Source organism: Arxiozyma heterogenica (genome assembly GCF_036370985.1).
Source record: "Arxiozyma heterogenica strain weizmannii chromosome Unknown scaffold_5, whole genome shotgun sequence".
Taxonomy (NCBI): Eukaryota; Fungi; Ascomycota; class Saccharomycetes; order Saccharomycetales; family Saccharomycetaceae; genus Arxiozyma; species Arxiozyma heterogenica.
In genome coordinates, this window is record NW_027042658.1 from 512595 (window position 1) to 536225 (window position 23631).

At 30.9% G+C, this 23631-nt stretch overlaps 9 protein-coding genes across 9 annotated transcripts; 4 read left to right on the forward strand and 5 right to left on the reverse strand.

The window, feature by feature from the left end:
• Nucleotides 1–922: 922 nt before the first annotated feature.
• On the forward strand, nt 923–1549 carry MCO32 (Mco32p; the record flags this gene model as incomplete). Its single annotated transcript, XM_064860570.1, has 1 exon — nt 923–1549. The coding sequence occupies one exon, from the start codon at nt 923–925 to the stop codon at nt 1547–1549; it is 627 nt and encodes a 208-aa protein (XP_064717587.1).
• A 305-nt stretch (nt 1550–1854) lies between these two features.
• On the reverse strand, nt 1855–3150 carry FMP48 (protein kinase FMP48; the record flags this gene model as incomplete). The annotated part of the gene is made up of 1 exon (XM_064860571.1): nt 1855–3150. One exon carries the CDS (start codon nt 3148–3150, stop codon nt 1855–1857), a length of 1296 nt encoding a protein of 431 aa, XP_064717588.1.
• Nucleotides 3151–5634: 2484 nt separating this feature from the next.
• SCM4 (Scm4p) lies at nt 5635–6252 on the reverse strand (the record flags this gene model as incomplete). Its single annotated transcript, XM_064860572.1, has 1 exon — nt 5635–6252. The coding sequence occupies one exon, from the start codon at nt 6250–6252 to the stop codon at nt 5635–5637; it is 618 nt and encodes a 205-aa protein (XP_064717589.1).
• Nucleotides 6253–8158: 1906 nt separating this feature from the next.
• On the forward strand, nt 8159–10462 carry LEU1 (3-isopropylmalate dehydratase LEU1; the record flags this gene model as incomplete). Its single annotated transcript, XM_064860573.1, has 1 exon — nt 8159–10462. One exon carries the CDS (start codon nt 8159–8161, stop codon nt 10460–10462), a length of 2304 nt encoding a protein of 767 aa, XP_064717590.1.
• Nucleotides 10463–10957: 495 nt separating this feature from the next.
• Nucleotides 10958–11197, reverse strand: MPO1 (2-hydroxy-palmitic acid dioxygenase MPO1; the record flags this gene model as incomplete). Its single annotated transcript, XM_064860574.1, has 1 exon — nt 10958–11197. The coding sequence occupies one exon, from the start codon at nt 11195–11197 to the stop codon at nt 10958–10960; it is 240 nt and encodes a 79-aa protein (XP_064717591.1).
• Nucleotides 11198–12017: 820 nt separating this feature from the next.
• On the forward strand, nt 12018–12776 carry SCL1 (proteasome core particle subunit alpha 1; the record flags this gene model as incomplete). The annotated part of the gene is made up of 1 exon (XM_064860575.1): nt 12018–12776. The coding sequence occupies one exon, from the start codon at nt 12018–12020 to the stop codon at nt 12774–12776; it is 759 nt and encodes a 252-aa protein (XP_064717592.1).
• A 282-nt stretch (nt 12777–13058) lies between these two features.
• Nucleotides 13059–14468, reverse strand: ERG4 (delta(24(24(1)))-sterol reductase; the record flags this gene model as incomplete). The annotated part of the gene is made up of 1 exon (XM_064860576.1): nt 13059–14468. One exon carries the CDS (start codon nt 14466–14468, stop codon nt 13059–13061), a length of 1410 nt encoding a protein of 469 aa, XP_064717593.1.
• Nucleotides 14469–16171: 1703 nt separating this feature from the next.
• On the forward strand, nt 16172–19429 carry PDR1 (drug-responsive transcription factor PDR1; the record flags this gene model as incomplete). Its single annotated transcript, XM_064860577.1, has 1 exon — nt 16172–19429. The coding sequence occupies one exon, from the start codon at nt 16172–16174 to the stop codon at nt 19427–19429; it is 3258 nt and encodes a 1085-aa protein (XP_064717594.1).
• A 203-nt stretch (nt 19430–19632) lies between these two features.
• PUF4 (Puf4p) lies at nt 19633–22233 on the reverse strand (the record flags this gene model as incomplete). The annotated part of the gene is made up of 1 exon (XM_064860578.1): nt 19633–22233. The coding sequence occupies one exon, from the start codon at nt 22231–22233 to the stop codon at nt 19633–19635; it is 2601 nt and encodes an 866-aa protein (XP_064717595.1).
• Between the last annotated feature and the right edge of the window lie 1398 nt (nt 22234–23631).

Below are 23631 nucleotides of genomic sequence, written 5' to 3' on the forward strand. Positions count from 1 at the left end.
TATAAGTTAGTCGAAAAAACTGTGTAACAACTATTGTTTACCTCTGTGTTTTACTCATTAACAGCATACTAAAAAAATAATGTGTCAATTACATTGTCAACTTTACAATACATCCATAATAATTAGTATTTTTCTATTGTAATTAATTTTTAGAGCCGTTCTATATATTATAAATTCTTTAAAAAAGAAAAAAAAGTAAGACAATACAAAAAATTTAGACAATAGCAAACGGCTCTGAAAAAAGAATTTCAATTGTTTTAATTAATAATAAGATTTTGAAATATTATAGCCACTTCTAAAAATATACAATGAGGAAAAATTTTTCTTATTCTTTATTGCTTTTTTGGTGAATGTATGGGTGTAATAAAAGTTGTATTCCGACATTTCCGAGTTCATTGGGATTTGTCGTTTGTCCTTTTCTTTACAAAAATTAGCTCTGAGTGATTTGAACTGACGTTCGAACTGTGGAAGATGTCTTTTTTTTGTCTTTGTACAATCCACACAAATAAAATCTTCGGAGATTTTTTTTTTCTTCTTATAAGCAAAAAATGTGACAATAAAGAGAAAAAAATAAGGGGGGGAAAGGAAGGTGTTATGACTGAATGTGTCAAGGTTATTTGTTTTGATTTGCTGTCTTAATCTCGAGCAATTTTTGATATGATCAAATATACCTGGCATGGAGATTATATCTTTTTTTTTATATTGTATAGTTTTTATTGTCTAACTAAACATGTTATAATTGTTCTCAAGTATCATTTTTTACACAATTTTTAGGTTTGTAGTTATTCTCAGATATACTATTGTCATACAACAAGATTAGAATTAATTGTGAGGGAGAGAAGAGAGGGAGTCAAGAAAAATATTATTAAGGTAATGGCTTAAAATTTAATTTTGGTTTCATTTTAATTTTAAAATCAGTAATATGTCACAACAAATTAAGTTAGTCAATTTAGGACGGATAACCACTTTTTTGAAAAATGATGGTATACCGAATTTACTTTTATGTAACCTATCCAAAGAGTATTTAGACACTAATATTAAACTAAGATTATTTCCCTTAAGTTTACCGATCTTACCTGCTTTGTCTGGTCAGTTACAATATTTAACCTGTTTAAACACTCTACGAGTATTATGCAATAGGTTTCTTTTGGATCATGGTAAAGATCATCTACCACATAAATTGAATATAATATCAATTAATCAAATCAAGTCAAGTCAACTCTCACAAAATAAACTTTTTATTACCAAAAATGATAAATTGTTAATTAAGTGGAAAACTTCCCCAAATCAACTAAATAAAAATAATAATATTCGTAATAATGGTGATGGTAGTGGTAGTAACTACAACCTTCCTTTGACCATGCCACAATATGTTAGAGTAGAAGATGGAAATTTTACTGAAATTAAAAATGATAGAATGGTTAAAGGTACTTTTATATTCGAATTTAATTCTGATAATTCTAAGATATTGATACATACTATCGAGAATATTGAATTTTATCATTTGAAAAGTGATAACGAAAATACTACTAATGTATCAATTTGTTAAAATATGATTTAATTTTGGCACGTTTTGTATACATTGGTGAGTTCGGTTTCAATGATTACAAAACATTTTGCACAAATATAATCATCATGATGATAATAAGGTGGCAGAAAAGCATATGAATATACATACATATATATGTATATATAACACTTTTGTTTGTCTATTTTTTGATAAATGGTTCTATATTATTACATAAATGTCCGTGTTCTATAAATATTGAAAAAATTGATCTTTGTAGAAAGTAACTAATTTATTATTGTTACTTTCTACAAAGAAATGACAATTTTCTGTGTGCTGAGATAATATTATGCTACTTGATTGTATAATGATGTATGTGATGTAATGTTATAAGCAACGTTTGCAACGTCTTTATATGGAAAATTATTAGAATGACGAATAGGAGTCACACCATTGGGAATCCCATCTCCTGGATTATGTGTTACTGTATTATTATAAAATCTTTTGTTATTTTCATCTAGAGTAGCGATCGTTAATGAGTGTGTGGATGCATGTGAATTTAAAGAAGATGTGTTCTTGTCAACAGATAAACATTTTTGTAATTCTCGTAAGGATGTTGGTGTAGATAAACTTTCCTTGTATATATGCAATTGCACAAATTTACCTTTTGAATGCTGTCCTTGATATATGGACCAAAAAACATCACACACATCAATACACTTGAAAAAATTTCTTTTTTTGACATCGATAGTGATTAATGTATCTACTATAATATAGCAAAAACTCATCACATAATGTATATTAACCATATCTTCCCATACAAAAGTTGCTGCTCTACCATTGCGATAGTTACACGGTTGTTTATCCCTAACTGCAAGTATTGGTGCCAGATAATAGTCATTGATAAACTGATAAGGGTTTTTTAAGTAATAATGGAAATTGGAACATGAATTTGTTTCTCTCGAATATTTTTCGGGAGTATTATTTAAATTCAAGGCAGCAGATTTAAACGGACTTTGACCAAATATTAGTGAAAGAATTGTTACACCGAGGGACCAATAATCTGATACTTTTGTATTGTAACCATTCCTATCGTAAAATGTTTCTGGAGCACGATAATTGTCAGTACCAATATGGAATTCAGTGGAAGTCTCTTCAAAAGTAGCATGTCCCCAATCAGCTAATTTAATGTCACCATTTTTTGTTAGTAGGATATTTTCGGGCTTGATATCTCTATGAGCAATCCCCAAAGAATGAGTATAATATAATGCAGAGAAGAGTTGTTTTGTCAATGTTTGAAAATTCAGTTGTATTAATGATGGTGCAGTAGAATCTCCTTGTCTTTTGGCAATATCAAGAAAATCATATAGATCACCACATTCACAGTATTCCAATACAATTATATAATTTAATTCATCTTCAAAGAAGTCCAACATTTGACAGATATTAGGATGTGTGTCACCTAAAGTTCTCATTATTTCAACTTCATTATATAGAATATTTTGTGATGTTTTATCTTTAGGTACAACTTTTAATGCAACATATTTATTCAATGAATAGGACCATGCTCTGTAAACTGTGCTAAATGAACCTGTTTGTAGAGGTTTGATATCAGTAAAAGGATATTGGTTAAGGTTTTTCATTATATATATATATATAATATTAATAATATTTGTTTGAAATCTTCAGCTTGGACGAGAAAAGTAAAAGATCAACTGATCTTATCCTTGTCGGAGAAACAGACTTTATTAGTGCCGTGATACTATATTAATATATGATTAAAGTAACTGAGGAATGGTCCAGTTAATTCCATATTACACAATAAACAAATGGACCAAGCTTCCAAGACAGTCACTTAGAAAAGTAGTAGTTATTTTTTTCATAGATATATATAAGTTAAACTAAACAGTTTTTAATGAGTAGTTTTATATTTTTACCGATACTGCTCCTTACATAAACATACTTTTTTTAATTTAGGTATTAGCTTTCTTCGAAGAGGAAAGAAATAAAATGAGTATTCACAGATCGAGACATGATCTTATCATGACTAACATTGAGACGCAGGAATCCGCCCATAGTTGAGTTGTTACAATGTTCTCCCCACCTTTGCTACAAAGCATTAAAAATAGAATACACACGTTTACCTGTAATGTGAGTTGCATGAGACGAGAGGGGAAAGTTATGAAAATTTCTTAAACTTCATCGAAGAAAACGTGGCAATCCATAAAAAAACAATTTTTTTTTTTTTTCAATTCGTCTTTTATTATTTTTTTTGCAAAAATTAGTTAGTATTTCTGAGGAGTTAGGTGAAAAAAATAGCTATATTGTTTTTCATATGTGAAGCAAGAGTGATGAAAGATTTAGCCCCTCTAAATTATGAGAAAATTAAAAAAATTATTTTTCTCCTGGATATAACGTATTAGCTAGCTCAGTTTGTTAATGAAAATTTTTTTAGAATTTTATGGAAATATTGAAACATAATAGTGAATTATATTAAGATTTTCTTGTTATTTTTCAATTTAGTTGCGAACTTTCTAGAAATGGAAATAGGTTTTACTTGAATAAAGAGGATTTTTTTTCTCTCCGTGTTTTCCATTGAAGGTTTGCAAAGTGTTTAAAATTTTAGGACTAGTAGGTAATGGAGATTATCGGAAACACTTTTTCAGGGTAAATAATCGTGTGTGTGCATTTTTCCTCTTCTTCCTCCCCCCCCCCCCCCGGATTATACTTTATTCGTTATAGGTTATCTTTTTTTTTTTTTGCATGCTGCAAATTTTTTGATATCATCTATAATTCGTATTAAAATTAAAGAAACTAAAAAAATCCTCCGATTTTTTAATAAACGGATAAACAGTATGTATGTTTCGTTATTAATGACCTTTAAGATAGACCTTGAAGAAAATTAAAAATCAATCGGGTTTTGATTATCTCCGGTTTATGGACAGAATTACGTAACAAAAAAAGTGTTTTTGTTTTGATGTGAAATAGATTTCTTGACATTACATCACTATTAATGTTATTCTTTAAGACTTTTTTTCATGCAAAAAAGTGCTGTAGAAAAAATGTTTCTTAGAAAAAAAGTTATTGAAAATTTATTACATCCCTACAGTCTTGAAACCTTACACCTAACTTTTTTTAACTAAACCCTAATTATATTAATTTGAGCAAAACAACAAAATGATATCTATAAACAGTTACACATACGTAGCATGTATGACTTTACTATTAATTAATTATTCATTTTTATTTACATTTCATGATTAGCAGAATGCTTCTTCTATTTTTTTACCTGCTTGCACAATGCTGAATATAGCCCTAACTCCAAATAAGTATAAGGGAACCTAAGAAGACGGTAATAAATATTGTTTTCCACCCAACCTTTTTCTTTTCCTGGTCTATTAGTTTGTTAATTTTGGTCCCTGATCTTTTTTTGTGGGGAGAGGAGCTGTTACTACTTTTTTCAACCTTATACATCATTTAAGAAGATTCAGATATTATTTTCTTAACTTCTACAATTGATCTGAATTGTTATGTAGAGACTCTCTACATTCAATAACTCTTCAACACGTTCTAAGATCTGATCTAAGAATATAATAGTTCAAAAGATACAAATTTTTACACAGGCATAGGGTGTTAAATACTTGGTAATTATTGTTCGACTGGAGAAAATGTTGTTGTTCAATATTTATTTTGTTCGATTTCTAGTTTGAACAATTAGCCATCTTCTACTGAGTTTAGTACGGTTTGATTTAATGCATTAGTTAAACTATTTTTTATGTGTGATTTAAATTTTCTTTCATGTGTTAACAGCTATATAATATGCGGATACAGTTTAATATAATCATAGGATTACACAGTTCTTTTCTTTTTCTTTTTCTAGCATGAGAGTTCTATCTTTTGTTAACCATATACTTACATAAATTGTAAATTTATTAATGTATATTTCTACTCAGCTAGTAATAAAGGAAACTTAGGAGATTAGTTTGATTAGTTATATATCATTAAGTTGGGTCATGTTATTTCATATAAACATATAGTCAATTATATTATAAATGGGATGTATAAAATCTAAATACTTTATTTATATTAAATAGAATAAGAAAAGAAAGATTCTTATTTCTTGTAAACTAAAGTCTTTCATAGATGATCTTTGAAAATGGGATAATAGTTATTACTGAAGCAATAAAAATGTGTATCCCCATGGATTGAAAACAAGGTCTAAAGTGTTTTAGTAGTTTCATTGGGATATTTTTGCTTAGACATTTATGTTTGTTGCCTTTTGTGTCATCTTTTACAGTTCCACTAAAGGGACATTGTAATTTTTCACCCTTTTCATTGTAAATATCTGGATGATTGGGTGGTAACTCTACTTCAACACCGCTTTTATTCTGGTTTTTACAGAAGTCAGACATAAAGTTGGCTGCTTTAGATGAAATCCAGAGATATAGACCACTTGCTGGGGCAGCCAATAGTCCAAAAAACAAATTTTTTTTCTCTTGACTACTAGGAACATTTTTCATTAGTAAACAACTAACAGCGAAGGAAGCAGTAGTCAAGGTTCCTAGAAGACAGCCAGTTTCACCCAGTCTGCAATAAATTGTGTTAACAGTTTTCTTAATTGCATCTATTGGTGAACATATGTTTATCACTGATGATGTGGCTAATAAACCAGCGTATAATCCTAAAGAGGAGATGGCTACAGTTTTTGAAATTTTCAAACCTAAGGAAGTGGACTCACTTGACATTTTTATTCTTACTCCTTTATTCTTTTTTTACTTATTGAAAGTTGTTTATAATACAGGAGGAATGTTCTCTCGCAAGGGAGGTGCAATTACCACTGCTATATAAAAAAAGGGTGGAAAATTTTTGTAATTAATTCAACTTTTGGAAATATTTAAATGTTAGAAAACTTTGGTGGAAAATGGTCTTTCTTTTTTTCCCTTTCTAAACGAGACCTAGGAGAAAAGTACGGTTTTTTTTTATTTTATTTGTAAAGAATTATAGTGAACGAGCATGATAGATATCTTGACTTAGTGAGAGAAACATATTTACATACATATATATATAGAGAGAGAGAGAGAAAGGTATAAATTTATACTAGTAGGAGTATATACAGTTTTGAGCCAATATATTAAATGTGTTACAATAAAATATAACTCTGTAAAATTAGAAGATGGATCAGTTGTTAGTTTTGGTTAACTTTTACCTGTGGCCTGTAAACACATTGTTTGTTTCAAAGGCAAAAGTGGTTCAGTTTGTTGTTTGACTAGATTATTGGTTACTTAACGTAGGATATCTTTTTTTTTTTTAAGATTTATCATTAAGAGCTCAAAGTTACCATGGATTGTTTTTTGAAATTATTGAATAAAGATTTTTATGATCAAGAATTGATCATAATGCTCTTTTGAGATAACAATTGAAATCTGATAAAATATTTTTGAAAACTATTTGATATGTTTAGTCATGTATCAACTCATAGAACTATTATGAAGATTTTCTAATCTATTGTACATTTTTTTTTATTATGTCTTTTTTTTTTTTTTGAAAGTTGCATACGGACACCTAAATTATACATACTACAGTTATTTATCCTAGAAGAAAAAATAGGGGACAAAAATACCTGTAATTCCAAGAAATAAAAAAAATAAAGTGTTATTCATACGCCATTATTGCCTTTTCGATACAGTAATTAGTGTAAATATTTATTCATTTATTTTTTCAGAAAGAAGGTAGAGAATGTGTCTGTTCGATTTGATTAAATTATTATTCTTATTACTGTTCGATTTGATTAAATTATTATTCTTATTACTGTTCGATTACACTGACTGCAATTTGTACTCATATTTCCATGTCAACTATGTTGAGGCAAGACTGGAGATGTTATCTTTTGTTTCTATGTTTGTTTTTCATTTTGTATTTGCAGAAAAAAAATGATAATTTAGTAGTTTTAAGTCTTAATATAATATTGTGTCTTGGATTAATGCTGCTTTGAGCTATCTTTCTGTTTGTTCGATACGTCTTGCACGTGATATAATTTATCTCTAAAAAGAGAATAATGTGTCCGATCTTCCTTTTTATTTTGTTCTTTTGTTTGTTGTTATCGCCATACAAACAAAAAGAAATAGGGAAAAGAAAAAAACGGCGGAGACGCCCATTCGAACCACCAACGTTTTCCTCAGATTTCAAAACGGGCCGGTTGCCAAAGAAAAAATTGCCGGTTGGTTGTCCGGGACCGGAAGCCAGTTTGGGCGACTTGTCTTTTTTTTTCTTTACTCGGGTAAATCAAACAATTAAAAAAAAAAAAAGGACTGAGTTATGGACTCTCGGAAGATTTGAAGATTTACTCATCGGAGAGGAGACAAATAGTCATTCAGTACTGAAAAGAATAATGGAACAAAAATAAGGATAATTTCAAAAATATATAGAAAAAGAGAGGGAAAGAAAACCCAGAGATGCCTATCTGTCAAGAAAATATAAATATAGCATATATTTTATGTCACAGAATCGCTACACTAGGCTTGAGCTCTTTTTACCTTATTCAGCGCATCCTTGCTTACTATTTTCTTTTTTTTTATTTTAATTAAGTTTCAGAACTTACAACCTAGCAAACAAGCAAGTATACAGAATCTATTTATTTAAAATATATAAAAAATGACCGCTGGTCCTAAGACTCTCTATGATAAGGTTTTTGAAAATCACGTTGTCCATAAGGATGAGAGTGGTTCATATTTGTTATATATAGATAGACATTTGTTACATGAAGTCACTTCTCCGCAAGCATTCGAAGGCCTAGAAAATGCTAACAGACAAGTAAGGAGACCAGAATGTACACTGGCCACCGTGGATCACAATATCCCAACAGAATCTAGGGCTAATTTCAACTCCCTGGACACATTTATCAAACAAGCCGATTCTCGTCTGCAAGTCAAAACTTTAGAAGAAAATGTTAAGAAATTTGGTATACCCTATTTTGGTATGACTTCTGCCAGACAAGGTATTGTCCACACTATTGGTCCTGAACAAGGTTTCACTTTACCAGGTACCACAGTGGTTTGTGGGGACTCCCATACATCTACTCACGGTGCATTCGGTTCTCTTGCCTTTGGTATCGGTACCTCTGAAGTCGAGCATGTCTTGGCTACCCAAACTATCATTCAAACCAAATCTAAAAACCTTTTAATCAAAGTTAATGGAACTTTATCCAAAGGTGTCACTTCCAAAGATTTAATCCTTCATATTATTGGTAAAATTGGTACTGCTGGTGGTACCGGTTGCGTTATTGAATTTGCTGGTGAAGCTATCGAAAATCTTTCAATGGAAGCTAGAATGTCTATGTGTAATATGTCTATTGAAGCTGGTGCTAGAGCGGGTATGATCAAACCAGACCAGACTACTTTCGACTATATTAAAGGCAGACCATTAGCTCCAACTGGGGAGGAGTGGGAAAAGGCTGTTAAGTATTGGAAAACTTTACACAGTGACGAAGGCGCTAAGTTTGATAAGGAAGTTATTATAGATGCAAAAGATGTGGTTCCAACTATCACTTGGGGAACTTCTCCACAAGATGCTTTGCCTGTTACCTCTGTTGTTCCTAATCCAGAAGATGCTCAAAATCCAATTAGAAAATCTGGTATGGAAAGGGCATTGAAATATATGGGTCTTGAACCAGGCACTCCATTAGAAAGTGTTAAAATTGATAAAGTTTTCATTGGTTCCTGTACTAATGGTCGTATAGAAGATTTAAGAGCCGCTGCTGCTGTCTGTAAAGGTTATAAATTAGCTCCAAATGTCAAATTGGCTCTTGTGGTTCCGGGTTCTGGTCTTGTTAAGAGACAGGCTGAAAAGGAAGGTTTAGATAAAATTTTTAAAGATGCTGGTTTCTCTTGGAGAGAGGCTGGTTGTTCAATGTGTCTAGGTATGAATCCAGATATCTTACAACCGTATGAAAGATGTGCTTCTACCTCCAATAGAAACTTTGAAGGTCGTCAAGGTGCTTTGTCTCGTACTCACTTAATGTCTCCAGCTATGGCTGCTGCTGCAGGTGTCCACGGTCATTTCATTGATATCAGAAACCATGTTTATAAAGATGGGGATTGTGCTAAGATTGATATTGTTTCTGAAGATGCTCCTTTAGAAGAGGTTGAAGGCTCTGTTCAAAACAACCCTATTATCAAACATAGGGAATTGAATAATACACACACAAATGTTAAAGTTTTTTCTAATAATAAGGCCACTGGTGGTGCTGGTATGGAACCATTCGTCACCTTGGAAGGTATTGCTGCTCCATTAGATAAGGCGAATGTTGACACAGATGCTATTATTCCAAAGCAATTCTTGAAGACTATCAAAAGAACAGGGTTGAAATCTGGTCTTTTCTATGAATGGAGATTCACTCAGGACGCTGATGGTAAGGACGTTCCAACTGACTTCGTCTTGAATGTGAAACCATGGGATAAAGCAGAGATTCTTGTGGTCACTGGTGATAATTTTGGTTGTGGTTCTTCTAGGGAACATGCACCATGGGCTTTGAAAGATTTTGGTATTAAATCTATTATCGCACCATCTTTTGGTGATATTTTCTATAACAATTCTTTCAAGAACGGTATACTACCAATTAGACTGGATCAAGAAACAATCATTGCTAAATTGATTCCAGTTGCTAAAGCTGGTGGTAAACTGGTTGTCGACTTACCAACTCAAAGAATTTTAGACAGTGAAGGTAATATTCTTGTTGAACGCTTTGATGTTGAACCATTTAGAAAACACTGTTTAATTAACGGTTTAGATGATATTGGTATCACTTTACAAAAAGAAGAGTTTATTGCTAGATATGAAGCACTTAGAAGGGATATTTATTCATTTTATGAGCCTGGTTCATCTTTATTGAAGTTTCAGGATGTCAAGCCTGTTGAAAAACCTGTCACAACTGCGAATACTATCCACCAAGAATGGTGAGAATAAAAAAAATTATACATGTGGCATATGTATTTTTATAAGTGCATCTAGGTAGATCTCATCGAATAAATATTGAAAACTTTAAAAAGAAAATGAGATTTAAGATGTTTTCATAAATCTTTTGCATTCATTTACCTTATTTATTTATCTGTATTTATCTGTATTTATTTATTTATTTATTTATGAACTTAATTGACTATTTATTTTAAGATATATTATGTCAGTATTTATTAGTTTCTCTCCTTTTGTTTGCCTATTCTCCTAAGTTTGGTATCTTCTTCTAATTGTTTGAGCAATTCTTTATAAAATCCTAATTTAAATAATAATTCAAACAGAATAAAATAAGGGGCAAGTATTAAGCTTTGGAACAAATTATTAAATATGGCAGGTTTATCACCTTCGTACTTAAAGTGTCCAATGAATTGGCATATCCAGCCTAATATAAATAATCCAAATCTTTCCTTATTCCCAGAAAGAAACCCCTTTGAAATTAAGTTATTCATAAAAAAAAAATAGTATGACAAAGAATATACCAGTTGGAACACATAGGTAGATATAGAAGCAGCTGTATATTAGTGATACCCAGATGTTAACATTTAATTGATATATCTTTATATCAGAAAGAATTGCTAAACTAGTATACAAAATTATTGGAACAAAAATTGAGTGAATTAGAACATTAGTAGCATTGCAGTGGTAATGTTTATAGAATTTGAGTTGAGATCTTAAATCCATGAATGCTTATTTAAAATTTTAGGTTCGCTGAGGATAATTTGTCGGGAAAATGTGTTAGTTGTGTATATATGTTTGTTTGTTGTATCAAATATATGAGAAATTAAAGAATAGAATAAAACTGAAGATTTGGGTTTTTTTATATATGTAATCCCCTAAAAATGCAAATAGTCATAAGTTGATATTTATAAAGAACATAAGAAAAGATATATGTGTAGAATGAAGATCATACGTTTCTAAATGTAGTATTAGTACTGATAATTATATGGAGACAATGAAGGAAAGACAAGCTGAGGAAAGATAACAAGGTATTTACGACGATTATGTAAGTTAATTTTGCTTTCTTTCGAAATTTTTTTTTGTACGATGATCTAAGAGTTATTGGAATATTTACATACACATTTTCTTAATATATATATATATATATATATATATATATAAACTTATATATATATATGTATCTCTATAGGGTATTTCTGCAGTTTCTTTCTTCTTTTTCTTCTAATGGTATCTGTTTGCTTTGTAGTAGTTGATTTCCATATGTTTTATGAAACTTTTAAATATTTTTTTCTCCTTTTACTAGGTAGAGAAAAATAAGAAAAAAAAAAACAAGGCAAGGTTTGATAAAAGTAACAAAAATCAACAACTGCATGTGTGGCAAATAAAATAGCTACTACCAAACTTCCAAGTACATTCGGAAAGAAGAATAAACTTTTTTCAATTCTTTATAACTATAGTTCAAGTAAAGTACCGATATCACATAAAATATATATACATATATATATATATTCATAGTTCTTATTAACATACTCAAAACTTCATAATGTCTGGTGCTGCTGCTGCTTCCGCTGCTGGTTATGATAGACATATTACCATTTTTTCTCCAGAAGGTCGTCTTTTCCAAGTTGAATATGCATTTAAAGCTACTAATCAAACAAATTTAAATTCTATGGCCATCAGAGGCAAAGAATGCGCCGTTATAATAAATCAAAAGAAAGTTCCAGATAAATTATTGGATGCAAGTACTGTGTCTTATATATTCCGTATTTCAAATCATATAGGTATGGTGGTTAATGGAGGGATCCCAGATGCAAGAAATGCTGCTTTAAGAGCTAAAGCTGAAGCAGCTGAGTTCCGTTATAAATATGGGTATGATATGCCGGTGGATGTCTTAGCTAAGAGAATGGCTAATCTGGCACAAATATACACTCAAAGAGCTTATATGAGACCACTTGGTGTGATATTAACTTTTATTTCTTTTGATGAAGAACTGGGTCCATCTATCTATAAATGTGATCCAGCAGGGTATTATGTTGGTTATAAAGCTACTGCTACAGGACCTAAACAACAAGAGATCACCACTAATTTGGAGAATTTCTTTAAGAAATCCAAAACAGATTATTTAAATGAAGATGGATGGGACAAAGTTGTTGAATTTGGTATTACACATTTAATTGATTCCTTAGGTACCGAATTTACTAAAAATGATCTTGAAGTTGGTGTTGCAATTAAAGATAAATTTTTTGTTTTAACTCCAAATGAAATTGAGGAAAGATTGATTGCAATTGCAGAACAAGATTGAAATATTAAAAAACAGTGAAGAAAATAAATATAAATATATTTACGTATATGTGTATGTAGGTATGTAGGTAGACATATCCATTCCTATGTACGTTTTATGAGTTATCCTTTTCAATATATTTCTCAAGAACATATTTACATAAACATTTTTTCTTTTAATAAGTAAAAAATATATAAATAGTTTCTTCTTTTCCACATACCTATATATGGGGTACATGATTCTGTGAGCTGACAGTAAATAAATAGGCATAAAAAAATAAGGTAGTTTGATAGAGGATATGTATCAGAAAACGTATGGGATAAATAAGTATGGGCAATATTTTAAGTACTTATCCCAGTCCTTACCGTATTTCTTTGCACATTTGGCTTGATCTCTCATAGCTCTGTGAACTAACACAACAAAGAAAAAGACTGGGAAGAACCATGGGAATGGAGAATTGAAACCACACGATAAAGCCCAGATCAAAGATTGAGTCCAATCTGCAGTGTAATGGATTTTTCTAGCCCAGGTGTACCAGCCATCAATCAATAGATATGAACCATTTTCGGTTTTGAAGTATTTTGGATTCTTCAAGACTTGATATGGTAAAAATGGGAAAGTTTTTCTGATAGTTTTATCACCAGACATTTGTTTTCTAAATGAATTTTTTTGTGCATTTGCAGTATCGAAGAAGTAGTATGCAATTAATAAAACAACGTATAAACTGATGTTATATGGTAAAGACCAGTTATATTCTTCAGGATTGTGATAGTATAGGTATAGAGTGCAGTGGCAATAAGTGTAAGGGACACCAGCGATATTCCAGAAGATTAACATAAATCCGAATTTTTCATAAGCCATATCCCAAGTTGGAACAATCAATTCTTCACCCTTAGCACATGCATTAGCATATAACCAATGGGCTAGCATGACAACACCTAATTGTGGAGTTAAGTAACCGTATACTTCAATTTGTTTTAAACATGCACCTAAAGTGATGTAGAATAAGGTGAACCATGGTAATCTAACTTCGAAGAACATCTTCAAGTCTAGGATCCCCCATCTTGGATTTAATGGGGCACCCATGAAGAAATCATAAAGATGGTTACCTGTCATTCTATAATAGTCACCAGATATGAATAAAGTCCAAAGATATAAGGCAATAGAAAATGTGAATCCGGATATGATGGCACAGGTCATGATTTGACCAAAAAGATCCACAATTGTATATAGTTTGAATATGCCAGTAAAATGTAACACTAAAACAATTACGGTAGTTGTGTAAAGAGTCCACATAGCATTACAATAATAAGGTAATTGTTTGTTATTTAGATGGATTAGAGGTTGACCTTTTGTCCAAATACCAGGTAAAGTGTAATAGAAGATGACTTGCATGGCCCAAAATGCTAAAAAGATAGTCCATGCATATTTCGTTGGGATAGCGTAATTAATAAAGTAGTTACCATAAAGGGTGTTAGTAACAAAATCATACCAAGTTTGATTTTCACTTGGCCATGCCAAGGAACCATTGTAGAATTCGGCAGATATCCACATGTAATACATTAATAAAGGAAATCCGATAAGCATACCAACAACACCAACAGTGCCACCAAATTCATACTCAATTTCTTCTGGTTTCAAATATTTACCTTGAGGTAGAAAACTAGCATGTTTTGGAGCAGATACGGGCTCAGTCTTTTCTTCAGTGGACATCTTATTATAATTATTATACTAGGGAAATGATGATAATAATAGTTCCAACAGATTTAATACAATGTTATTGATATTATTGCTCGTAGGTCTATATCCTTAAGTTAGCTTTTAATGAATAGTCAAAAGACAAAAAAAAAAAACTAAAAAAAAATGAAGATAAGATAAGAGATTATAAAAATAAATAAAGTACGTAAAATATCGTTAGTCTAGTTTTAAAGTTTCTTGTTCGATATTGAAGAATTAACGAACTGGTTCCCTTTCTTTTTCTTCTTGTTACTTTGAAGAACTTTGCAATGTACGATCTAGCCTTTTAGGAATACCAAATCCACGTAAATTATTTGGTGAACATATATATTTATATATACCTGTAACCTGCGATTATTAACTATCTATGTTTATGTTCTGTAGATCCAACATCACAGCTTAATAGAGGGACACAAGGCTTCGAACAACCGGAAAGATATAAAAAAAAATATCGCAATTCCAAACGAAGATAAAAAAAAAAAGAAAAGAAAAGAAAAAAAAGATACGATTCGAGCAGAAAATTACGAAATAACAAATATAAAAAATAAAAAATAAAAAAAGTATAAGATTAAATCTTTTGCAGGTGTATGAATGCAGCTGGAGAAGTAGCTAAAAAGAAAAAAAGAACCAAAATAATATGAACCCTAATGTAAAAGACCTACAGTTTAGGTAAAATTAAAAAAATAAAAAGGTAAGCCCTAATATGTTAATATGTCACCATAGATGTAGGATAAACTGGATTTTTTTTCCAATGAATTGCATGGTAAAAAGATGAAAAATTTTTTAAAACCCCTTACGGGAACAATGAAAAATTTTTAAAAACAGACTGTTGGTGTAAAAAACCAAGCTTTTCTTTTCTTATGAAAGAAGCTGCGTGTTGCAAGGGCATTGTCATATACACTATTAAGATATGTGATGGCTATTAATCTTGACTGAGACAATTGTTAATTATCAAATCTATTAATTTTCTGAAAGAAATAACAAATCTTTTAAGGTTCTTGTTAGTTATTACGAGAAGAAGTACTCCAAAAAATCGTATAAGAAATTTCAAAGTTTTATGTCAAAAGCAAAAGGGTAATGGTCAATACTTTAAACGGTGGTATGAATATCTAGGAGAGTAAAGAAATCGAGATTAGTAACATTATATTGAAATTGAACTATTTCTAAGGACACCATCTACTGTAACTATAAGTGTTGAAGAATACCTGATTTTTTATGAAGAATTTGTGATGTATGTTTATATGTACTGCTAATTTTTTTTCTCCTATAAAAAGAAAAAGAAAAATATTTTATTGTATGAAAAACTCAAACCCTCAGGTAATATTCTCCAAAAGTGATTATTTTATTGAAAAATGTTTTTGGACCTAGTTTAAGCATTGTGTTGTTCACGTGATCTGTGAGAGGAAAAAGACTCAGACCTATTTAAGATATGTACATCTCACACGCCTCTTTCTTTATGATCAATCCCACACTCCGAATTGATTGTCTTATCCATAATTTAAAAGCGAGTGGCAATTGAGTTCCATTAAACCTATTAAAAATGTTTCTTTACAAGTCAACTATTAGACACAGTTACTATAGTCTACAAGAATAACTGTCAAGATCTACTAAATAGCTGTTTGTGTATATATAATAAACATTTATTAGCACTAATTATATTTTGTAAAAAAAAAAAAAATATGGATAACCAAAGGAGATCATCTCCAAATGGTGGAGTAACAAAACCAATGAGGAGTAAAGTGAGGAAAGCATGTGATAGTTGTAGAAAGAGAAAGATAAAATGCACCGGAACACAACCATGTTCCTCTTGTCAGGCATATAATTGTAAGTGTGTTTATAGTGGGAGAACTATAGGTTCAAGTAATAATGTTAATATTAACATTAGTAATAATGATCATAATTATGGTGATTACATATCTTCCTATACTTCTAATGAAACACATATATCTAAGATAATTAATAAGAATGGTATCAATAGTAGCAGGAGCAGCAGTAGCACTAGCACTAGCATTAGCACTAGCACCAACAGTAATAATAATTGTATTAGTACTGGGGATAGCCACAATGATATTGAGATCAAAAATGCAAATGTAATAAAAATAAACAGTGGTGTTTATGAAGACAATACAGATATTGAAAAAAGATTGGATAATTTAAATAAAGTACTTTTACAATTGAAGGATTTGGAAAATACCATAAAGCAAACACATTTAGATGGTGAAAACTTGCATATCAACGAGTTAATTAATTCAATTAAAGAACAGTTAGCTGAAATTAATAATCAATGGCAACCTGAGATAGATTTGATTCAATATAAGGAACTGAATAAAATTGCAGTTAAATCTGTAGAGACTTATTTATTGAAAAATAAATATTCAGAAACTGTTCCAATAACTAAATTTGCGATATCCGGTGATAAACAGTTGGAACAAACTTTAATAAACTCTGATGCAAATAATATAGATAATTTTACTCAATTGAAAGTGACTCAATATCCAGTTGTAGACGAGATGTTCGGTTTATACTCAGCTTATGAAGTTTTCTCTCTTAGAGGTATAGGTACATGTTTCATTAAATCTATCAAAAATCAAAATCATTGTAAAAACATAAGCAAAAGTATAAAAGAAACTTTATATTTGACTTTGAGATTCTTTGACATGGTAATGTCACATTTTCACGAAAATGCTTTGTCTATTGGAAATCCAATTGAAAGTTATCTACAGTTGAAAAAAATACCAATTTCACAAACACCAATCTCAAACGCTAATTCTCCTTTAATTGAGAGTAATAATATTAATAATAATAGCAATGTTGTTACTAAACTTTCTTTTGGGAACGGTAATACTGCTATGCCAAATTCTCCTAACTCAGCATCTACAGGTTCATCATTTTCCTCTGAAAATACAAAAGCGTTAGTGGCTATTTTGATTAAAATGTTACCTCAGCCATTTGTAGAAAAACATACAGGTATTAGCAATGCTCAATTATTAGATTCTATGTATGATGATGTGCTAATGTTTAAATTACTTTTAGATATGTATGACACTCATATGAAATCACTTGACAAATTTATGGGGGAAATGAATTTACAGACACATCAAAATAATAGTAATTATAATAGTAATTATACTAATTACAATACTATGAACAATATTGTTCCAACTATAAAACCCGCAGATACACATAAATTATTAAATTTTTCGAATGAGGGCGAGTTGTTGTTGGTTTTACTATACACATATTATAATTCTACTCTTTATATGTATTTTAATCCAGATAGTGCATTGGAATATTTAGAGATGTTGATTAGATTATTGGATCAGCAGGTGTGGAATGAGGATAAAAATGGTTTTTATAAAGTACTAGGTGCTGCAATCCCAAGAGCATTGGATATGGGTTTATCTAGGTGGGAGTATTATGTTGGCCTTGATGAATTTTATGCTGAAAGAAGAAGAGAAGTATGGTGGAAATTATATTGTCATGAAAAGAGCAGTATAGTAAAATCGGGGGTTACTTCAGTCATCAATGATAAAATTATGACCTGTTTATTGCCTAAATGCTTTAGAGATGTAGGATTTCTAGATAATAGAGATTTTTTATCAAGGGTCGCAGAAGTTAAAAGGAATGAAATTTTTGATAATATGGATATTGATACATTAGTATTTTATGGTAAGACTGCGATTTTACAAATTTATTCAGAATTCCACCTTAATGTTTTATTGAATGAACGTTTTACCTCAATAAGAAATGCTTCATTACCTCCACAATTGAAATCTAAAAGGTTTGAAGAAATTTTGGAACAATGTGAACTTACTCAACAAAAATTGACTGCGGTATATGAACAAGTTAAAAAATTATATGAAATTTCCAAAAATCCATCGTTATATGAAACATCGTTACCAAAGGAAAGCATAATTAAAGCAATGAAGTATTGTATATATGCAGGTAATGTTTATGCTACCTTAATATCAACTTTGGATAATTTAGATGCAAGATTTTCTTCAAGAGCTGATGATCCAAAAGTTAATACTTTGTCTAACATTGTGCGTTTACACAAACTTTGGAGAGATATATCACAAATCGTATTAAGATTCAATGATACATATTGTTTAGCAAATAATTTTTTTATCTACTCTACAATTTTAATTATTGTAATGACACATCTCGGGGAATTAGTGGATCATTTCACATTGGAAGATATTGCTGTAATTTTTAAAATATTTGGTAGATTAAGTTATTTCCCAATACTAACAGAAAATGTAGGGTATCATCAAGTTACGGATAGTGCTCTTTTTAAATCCTATTGTAGAACATTTTCTATTACGGCTATTTATTGTAAGATGCTGATTGAAAACTTTCCACATAAAATAGGAATGAAAGAGGAAGAGTTAATAGACGGATTAGGAAAGATTGCTCCTGAAATTATGCCCCTGGTTGAGGCATGTTCTGATCCTAAAGCCTGGCCATATAGATATTTAATGAGACCGGTGGCTAAGTCTGGATTCCATCTCAAGATTAAAAGAATGTTGAATTATATCGGAGTAAATGAAGGAATTGCAGATGAAAATCCAACTTCAAGGAATAATAGTATTTTTAAAAATATCGGATTATCTGGTGCTGTAATTAATAATAATAATTCGTTTTCTTCAGTTGGTTCATCTTTAAATAAATATTCTAAGACAATGGATCATCAGATGTTAACTCCTGGAACAACGATGGGTAATTCTTCGACAACTACCGATTCAGAAACATATGCAGCGCAATCTTCAGGAAATAATGATAACTTGGGTAGACATCCTAACGATTTTGGCTTAATGGAAAATGACTTTGAGTCTCCTGCTTATAATCTTGGTACTTTGGATGAATTCGTACAAAATAATGATTTAACAGATCTCTGTGATGCTTTGTGGGGTGATTTATATACATTTAAATACTAAGAAATGTTTGCGTTAAACAAAATATTACGAAAAGATTGATTTCTTGTTTATATAACAAATAACCAACCAATATTTGACATGTAAATTTTTTATATTACACTATATAATGTACAATGAAAATATAATAAATTTGAGATATAAAAAAATGAAAACTTTTTTTCGTAAAAATAAAGGATGAAAAAGGTAGTTCCGATTTAAATCGTTTATGTTTCGGTAGATTGAGATAAGTTTAACATATTAGCAATTCTTTTCCCGTGGGGGGTATTTCTCACTTGTCCTACTAGCAATGGACCAACAATACTTGAAAATTTATTATATAAATAATCATTCTGTTTATGGCAAATATCTAGAGCTGTTTGTAAAACATAATTACCATAGCTATCATTTAATAAGGTTTGAATATCCTTTTCACCGCCATTATTTAACAGTTCTACAATCATTGATTCTGAGACAGTTGGAGTTCTCAAAATTTTTTCAATAACATTAGAACCGAACTTGTGAACTGATAATTCGGTAATTTTTGGTTTTAACAAATGGACAATTTTGTAAGTGTAGTCATAGTCATTTTTCTCGGTCTCTTTATTGATTATGTATTGAACTACATAATTTCCAAATGGATCTAGGGTCAACTTATCAATGTTAGATAGCAATGTCTCGCATAATTTTTGAGACTGCTCTTTAGTACCAAAATCAAGGCAACGTTGTAGAACACAACAACCATGTCTATGTGTGGCTATTTCTAAGGAGTGGTCGTAGGCAGTATCAAAAATAAATTGAAATTCAGAAGGTTTTAATTTTTGTAAACACTTTTGGATGACATGGTTACCGTTCAAGTCTTTACTTAGCGTGACCACATTATCACGTAATGCATCAACAATAATTTGTGCTTCGTCAGGAGTATCAACACACTCGATTAATTTTTGTAATGCTCTTGTACCATGAGAGTTCAATGCTATATCAACAAAAAATGGAGCAGAAATCACAGATAGAGTCTTTCTTTCTTCTATAGTAACCTTTTCAATTAATTTTTGGATAAGATAATTACCAAAAGAATCAGTCATTAATTCTATGGTATGATTTTTGGTTTCCTCAAAAATAATAGCAGCAGCCTCCTTTCCACTAATATCTAATTGTTTTTGTAAGAATCGACATCCATATTGGTCTTTGCAAAGTGAATAGATGTTTCCAACATAATCATCTAACGTAGCATCTACAAAACGGGAAATATCTTCTATTCTACGTTTGTTGGCATTAGTATAGAAATGAGGATCATTGTTTTTGTGTCTGCCTCTAAAATTGTTTCCCCTATCATTCTTGTTAGAATTGAATGTATAATTCTTACCGTGATGATCAGCAATCAAAGGTACATGACCATGAGGGTGAGGATGGTGTGGACTATGAGGAGCACCCATAACAGGGTTAAATCCTGGATTACCATACATCCATGGTGGTGGAGTTCCACTATGACCAGGTTGCATCATTTGGAATGGGAAGTGAATATTGTTAGGGCTTTCAGCAATTGCATTAGTACTAATATTCTGGACTTTATTATCTTCTTTCTCTGAAGTACTGGCCACATCATGAGCTGGACCCATTGGAATAGGGGATGGACCCATTGGAGGAATAGGGGATTGTCTATGTAACGGTGGTGTTGGTCCACCTAATATTGGAGAAAATCCGTGGAATGGGGATCCAAATTCAAAGCTGCCTGGATATGGAGAATGTAATCCACTAGGATAAGATGCAGTCATGTGACTATTATCACCAAGGAGTGGATTATTTTGTAGTAATGGGCCACCATATGGGTAAGCAGCTGCATAAGTCTTGGGGTTGTTCATATCTGTTAATTTTTCTTTGTCTGACTTTTCAGTAATTTTTTTGGATTTTTTACTGGTTAATTCACCAGAGTTATTGGAGGGTAAGAAGATATTGCTACGATCAGAAATACTATCAGAAGTGGACATAGTTCTTGTCTTTGCACCAACATTAAAAGTACCGCCAAGTGTAGTTGAATTGTCTTTTATAACTGTACCACTAGTTGGTTCATCATTAGACCCGCCCTTATCATTAGAAGAAGACACAAAATTTGAATTTGCACTATCAACTAGGTCCTTTGTTGATAATGCATGGAAAGTTTTTCTCCTAATACCAATAGTAGCAGCGCCAGGAGTCTTTACATTAATAGAAGACAAACCATCATCGATTGCGGATGAATCGTCTGCATTTAAATTGGATATGGTTCCTTCGGTTGTTGGTGGTAATTGTGGATCGTTTGTTATGGATGGACTAGCAGGATTTGAACCAGGCCAAACGGGAACTATTTTGGGGTCATTGAGTGGTGGCATTAATTGAGGTAATGGTAGTATGTTATATGGGTTCAATCCATTACCATCTGGACCAGGGATATTAGGGAAGATTGGCATATCAATATTTGAATCCAATGGTGGAACAGCACCTTTACTTGGAGGGAATACATTAGAATTGTTTCTATTCAGTGGATGGAATTCAGGTGTTGGCAAAAAGGAGGCTTGTTGATGTGGTGGTAAATTCATCATTTGAGAATAATGGAAATTCATACCCATCAATGGTGGAGGGCCATTTGGAGGTGGTTCCATAGCATTTGGAATAAATGAATTTTTATCTGTTGAGTTTTTCATAGATGTAGGATCTTCAGCAACATTGGTAGATTCGGCTACATCCAAATGTAACTGGTGTAGAGCTGTGTTGATAACAGTTGTTGTTGAATCTACATCAGTTTGTGGAACATTAGCTGTTTTTGTTTTAGGGTTTTTAGTAGGACACATGGTATATTGTAATGATCTTAAAAAATCTTAATAATATGCAAAAAAGAGATAAGGCAAAGCTAGTAATATAGTCTCAAAAACTGGTCAATTAATTAATAGATAATATACAGAATAAATGAAATAAGGGATGGCTTGTTTGGATAATAGTAATTTAAAAGTGATCACGATATGATAAGGTATATGGTATAATAATGTACAAAATTAATCATAAAATACAGAATATTTATCTATATTAATTATGGTGTATTTACCGACGAAAAAAAGTAAATAACACCCGTGGTCCTTATTTCTAACTCTATCGTTAAATAATTTAAGTACAGAAAACTACTAATTTACAACTTGAATATTTATTTATAACCGTACTAGAAAATGCAGTTGATAAAAACAAACGTTTAATGAAACTAAAATACAAAATAATATACAATGGGTGAATTGAGTAAATTCGAAAAGGAAGAAACAATATGTAAAAAAGGAATCAAAAAGAAGATTGAATGAATATTTCTTGTCTTTGTCAAGCCTTCTTCAGTTATTCGTATTATTTTTTTTGTTATTCTATTTTGACTTCCTTTTTATCTTTGGTTTTTTGAAATAGTTCTCTAAAGTTAGCAGTGACTGAAACGAAGAAAATATACTAAATCCAGGAATGCAACCTGCCAATGTATCGTAAGCGCTCAGTTGTTGATCCAAATATCCTTCAACTGAATTGTCATTTTTTATTTTTCTATTTTTTCTCTCTTTGTTTTCTTTTTTTTTTTTTGAAATTTTTACGAAAAAATTCTCCCAAAAGTTTCGTCAGAAATGCGCTGTCACAAATACAAGCTTTGAGATAGCTTCATCAATAAAGAGTTATACTGGAAAACAAATGACAAGGATGACTTAAAATAAAGCAACCATTGTTAGAGTCTAACATGGAAATGAAATATCAAGCAATCAACACTGTATCATTTCCTCTTTTTCCTCTGAACTTTGCAGATAACAGAAAAACATATAAAACCTTAATCCACAGGTCATTTGCCCTCGCTACGAAGCACTAACCTTATCGATTCCAAAACAAAAATTAACAATTTTACAAATGATTAATTAAATTAGTGTGTGCAAAAGTATATAAAAATTAAATATTAACTATATGATAAAAAATAACTTAAATTATTAAAATTAGTTATATGTGAATATGTGTGCAAATAAATCGAAATGTGTGTTTCAACGATAAAGTATTAACAAAATGCGTATCATGTGTGTGCAAATTAATATATTAGTAACATAAAAAAGAAAATACAAAAAGCCTCCTCACAAACAAATATTCACTTTTAAGAAATGAAATTTCACGCACTTTGTCACATACCTCCAAGGCATTTAACGTAACAACAACCGATTAGAGCTTCATCAGTATTAGAAGGA